Source organism: Palaemon carinicauda, unplaced genomic scaffold (assembly GCF_036898095.1).
Source record: "Palaemon carinicauda isolate YSFRI2023 unplaced genomic scaffold, ASM3689809v2 scaffold428, whole genome shotgun sequence".
Classification (NCBI taxonomy): domain Eukaryota; kingdom Metazoa; phylum Arthropoda; class Malacostraca; order Decapoda; family Palaemonidae; genus Palaemon; species Palaemon carinicauda.
Genome location: NW_027171682.1, coordinates 10,001 through 15,000, shown reverse-complemented (window position 1 = coordinate 15,000; position 5,000 = coordinate 10,001). Strand labels below are relative to the sequence as shown.

Genomic DNA, 5,000 nt, shown 5'->3' with positions numbered 1-5,000 from the left:
TAGAGATCTCACATACATATGCTCTCATAATCATTCCTTGCATACTACAAGCTCTTATGCAATATTCTAGCTACGGAAAAAAAATCGTCACAAACAACAAAAGGAAATTAGAAAGAAATATCCATGCAACGAGAGGTCTAGGCAAAGTGATGACAGTTCAGAGTAGTTGCCATTCTAGCAATTAACTACAGCTCAATTACGCAATTACGTTTACTGTGGGCCTACTTTTAAGGCTCTGAAAGTCATCAGTGGCTGTTGTACGGCCTATGAGCCTGCGCACCTACAGTCTTCTTTGAAACTTATTCAGGAGGTTTTGGCCACTGATAGAACGTCATGCGTGTAAGGCAGAGTTCCCAGGAGTGTTAATCAAAGGAGGTCTGAGATTTAAAGGGATACTTCTCACTCTAAAGGAATAGGAAGTCTTTTGAGAGTTATATAAAAAAGGTAAACTTTATTGTATGAAGATTTCAACATTGTTAAATTGGCAATTTTTGTGGGGTCTAATTCTGGTGTGTTCTAAGCAGTTGCAAGGATTACCTACATCATTCACTCAATAGTTGATAAACGATTGTCTTTTTTAATTGGATTTATAGAGTTTTAGGTATATAATAGCCAGGCATTGTGGCGTGCGAGGTCACTAAATAGTTCTGTAGCTAAGAGGGGACCTGAGGGTGGGGCTTTTTTTTAAACACCCCCTGGGCCCTTGCAAAAGAGGGGGATCTCCAAACCTCTAGCTACGACCATGTAAATGCCTAATTATCTTTTGGGAAAGCTAAGGTCATTCAAATTGTCATTAATTAACAAAATGAAATACGAACATGGACGGAATTTAATTTGTGATTTACAAAAATTATTATTAATCTGCTTTTGGGGGGGGGGTTCCAATGGATTCTTCTAATGGATTTCTTGTTCAGTCACCAAGACTCTTTCATTACACACTACGACATTTTCTCGGTGGCCAAGTCCAAAATACGTGTCCAAAGCTTAACCTGTCCACATCCTTTTATCTTTATCAGATTGGCAAGACATAAATTTGAAGGTTGGCCCACTATATCTTTTCAAGAATTGGAGAATTCGAAATAAAAATATTGAAACAGGTAATGAAAGGAACCAACTGTATCCACTAAATCTTTTCAAGAATTTCAGAACTTGAAATAAATATTGAAATAGGTAATGAAAGGAGCCAACTGTATCCACTAAATCTTTTCAAGAATTTCAGAACTTAAAATAAATATTGAAATAAGTAATGAAAGTGGCCCAACTGTATCCGCTAATTCTTTTCAAGAATTGCAGAACTTGAAACGTTTTTCCTATGACTGGTTTTGTTAAATCAAGCTTAATTAGAGCATAGATTCCACAAGAACGGCATTGAAACAGGGAATGAAAGTGACCCAACTGTAAAAGGGAAGCCAGAGAAATGCGACGTTAAGCCTTGGACACGCAGAGTATTTTCCTGTTCGAAGATCTAAGAAGAAGAGATGCTTCATCTGTTTGTGTTCTTCCAGAACGAATGTCTACATTACGTTACAGCGTAGCAATCAAGGACTATGAATTCTAAAATTAATCGTCATCTGCGGATGTTACTAATTCTATTCAATAGATGCAATGAATTTCCCTTCTTGGGATTATATTAATTCAGCTAAATTTTCAGTATCATAATCAAGAGAGTGGATCCTTCACTGTGCACATCAAGGAAGGTTAGGTTCTCCTCAAAGCGCCACAAAGGGATTGTGATTTTCGTCAACATACTACCAGCCGTTGGTTCTCTTCAACTGATTAATATTTGGCGCCAAAATAACATACTGATTTTCTTCAACCTTTTAACTTTTGGCACCAAAGTAAGTTGTTGATTATCTTCAAGCTTTAACATTTGGTGCCAAATCAAGTTGTTGATTATTTTCAAGCTTTTAACTTTTGGCACCAAAGTAAGTTGTTGATTTTCTTCAACCGATTATTTTGGTTGCCAAAATCTGTTATTGATTTAACTGATAAATTTTGGTGCCAAAATCTGTTGTTGATTTGAGTAATTGACTTTTGGCGCCAAAATCAGCTGAAGGGAACAAAGCTTCGTAGACAGTTGGCGATGAAACCATCCCTTAGTGCTCTAAAACTTCAAAGTAAATGACAATATCCGAGTGACTATACATTATAACATTCTGATCTATGTTTTATTTACTGCAGCGAGGGTGTCTCTGGCGGCGCCGGCTACTGGAGAGAGGCGCATCGATACGGTAAATCTGAAGGGCTGCTACTCTGGGTTTTTGGACCTCACTGTCACCACCTTACCTGCGTCTGCTGATAGGAGGAGTAAGGCGACATCGGGGGAGGGGGAGGCAGGAGCGGACCGCCCAGCGATCCGCCTAGAGAGCCGCTGAGAGGACTAGAGTATCCCGACGAGCCCATGGGGGGTAAAGGACCCCCAAGGGAACATAAGGAGCTCCCGAAGGATCCAATGGTGCCCCCCAACGATGCCCCGAGACTCAGCGTGCTGCCCGAAACGCCCAGGGAACAAGGTAGGCTCGTGGAAGGGGGAGAAGACGCCCCGATGGCGTCCGGTAGGTCCACGGACTCGTCCAGCACCGAAGGAGGGGGCGGAGGAGGATGGTGCTGGAGGTTATCCGTAGAAGGGGATGAGGAGGGAGGGGGCAGGAGGGGTTCTGAGATGGAGGAGGATTCTGGAGGTGGGGAGGGGGCCACCAAAGGGGCCAGGGGAAGGTACGTAGGGGTGTGGGGGTACTGGGGGTACGAGGACGGCGAGTAGGGCGGGGGCGGGTGGAAAGGAGGTAAGGGCGGGTGCGTCGGGAGCAAGGGGGGCGTTAAGGGCGGCGGCAGGGGGGGCGGTGGGGGGGACTCACCACCACCCACCTGATGCGGGTGGACTACTGCGTGCTTGAGAGAAAGCAAAACGTCGGCCATGTGATCCCCTTTCTCCTTTCCCAGCATGCTGCTCACCTCCCTACTGTAGGGGGGAAGGAGGGAAAGAGAGAGTGGGAGGGGGAGTGGGAGGGGGAGGGGGGAGAAAAGAAAAATTGATTAATAACAATAAATAACGACAAAAACAGCAAATATTATTTAGTAGATAGATTAGGATTTATTTTCTTTTTATTTTTATTTTTCATTGTTATTTTTATGTTTATTTTAAGTTGTTGACTCTTAGATTTTGGGGGATTTGCAGTATATATATATATATATATATATATATATATATATATATATATATATATATATATATATATATATATATATATATATATGTGTGTGTGTGTGTGTGTGTAAATTGTATGTATATGTGCATATACAATGTAAGCATCTATATAAGTAATATGATCTACTCATAAATGGACAGAATCAACTTTTGCTAAAGTAATAACAAATTAGAATAAGTTTTTGACGAGACCGACACTTGAAAAAATAAATCTTAAAAATATTATATCCAATTTGACATATATTAAAGAATAAAGCAAAATTACATATAAAATTTCTACTATACAGTTGTGTAGCTTACTAATAATACTAAATTAGCTAACAAATTATGTATACAATTCAGATCTAATAAGCAGAGTATGGTACAATAAAATTTTTAAGTTTACCTTTATATTAAAAACTACTTATCCAAATTGAATCAAATTTTGGGCAGAAATATTATAATAATACATAGAAGACCACCACCGATTAATAATAGCTTTTATTAGTATAACTAAGGTTACAGAATACAGCTGGTTACAGCTACATAAAAAGTAAATACAGTAGGTAGATAGAAAGGGTTAGTAAGCATAATATTATGCACTACGAATTCTATATACCGTTAATGTTCAACGCGTTTCGCGTTATTTTGTTCTATAATAGATTCTAAATACATCCTGCGCTGTGCATTTCCTACTGTATGCTACAGTTGCCGCTCGCTACTGTAGCCCATAGCTTATTTTGGCTCCTTTTTCCCTGAGGAGCACTACAATATCTCCTCAAGCAGAAGGTGAGAAGCATTACATGTTATTTTCTCTACTGTATAGCTTCTACTGCACTGCACGTTTCCTACTGTATGCTACAGTTGCCGCTCGCTGCTGTAGTCCATTGCTTTTTGTAGCTCCTGTTTACCTGAGGAGCACTACAAGATCTCAGGCACAAGATGAGAAGCATTACATGTTATTTTCTCTACTGTAGCTTCTAAATACATCCTGCATTGTACATTTAGTATTGTATGCTACAGTTGCCGCTCGCTACGCTGTACATTTCCTACTGTATGCTACAGCTACCGCTCGCTACTGTAGCCTATAGCTTATTGTAGCTCCTCTTTCCCTGAGGAGCACTACAAGATCTCCTCAAGCACAAGATGAGAAGCACTACTAATCGCACATGTCTTCTTCTTACTTGTATGGAGCATGAGGTGACAAAGTCACAAAATTCGGCAGCGGCTCCAGATCGAAAAGGGGCGGGAAAGCCGAGCCCATTGAGGGCGGTGGGATAGACGTGGGCGCCGAGGAAGAGTAGAGACTGTCGCTGGGATCTGTGGGCGTGCGGGCGTGGGGGAATTCCGTCTGTTGACCTAGCTGAGGCGGTGGAGACCGCGTCGGTGGGTACGCCGGAGGCGGGTGGAGAGGCGGGCTAGGCGCCGTCAGAGGCTTCAAGGGCGTGAGGATGGGCGCCTGCCCGCAGGTCGGGGACAAGGGACGCCAGCAGTCGGCGTAGGCCGGGTTGTTAGGGACATAGCAGCTGTCCATCATGGATTTCAAAGGATTCGAATCCTCTCACCTGGTGGATTTGAAATCATTGGGTCAACTCTAGGTTTATATTTTCTAAAGATCTTTCTCCCTTTCTCCCTTTCTCCCTTGGAGAAGGGAGGGAGAAGGAGGAGCAACATGACCATTGCTTCAACTCTAGATTTGTTTATATTTTCAAAAGATCCCTCTCCCTTCCTCCCTTTCTCCCTTGGAGGAGGGAGGGAGTAGGATGAGGAATATGACCATTGCTTCAACTCTAGGTATAGATTTGTTTACATTTTT

At 42.0% G+C, this 5,000-nt stretch overlaps 1 protein-coding gene across 1 annotated transcript in view; it reads right to left on the bottom strand.

Annotated features, from left to right (window-relative positions):
* The window catches only part of LOC137636887 (uncharacterized), a 17,161-nt gene extending 12,414 nt beyond the window's left edge, over nt 1-4,747 (bottom strand). Inside the window, exons 1-2 of the mRNA XM_068369243.1 lie at nt 4,369-4,747; nt 2,287-2,959 (exon numbers count right to left, since the gene is read on the bottom strand). Coding sequence (XP_068225344.1) covers nt 2,287-2,959; nt 4,369-4,721 — 1,026 coding nt within the window. The 5' untranslated portion in view covers nt 4,722-4,747. The remainder of the gene's footprint in view (nt 1-2,286; nt 2,960-4,368) is intronic.
* Between the last annotated feature and the right edge of the window lie 253 nt (nt 4,748-5,000).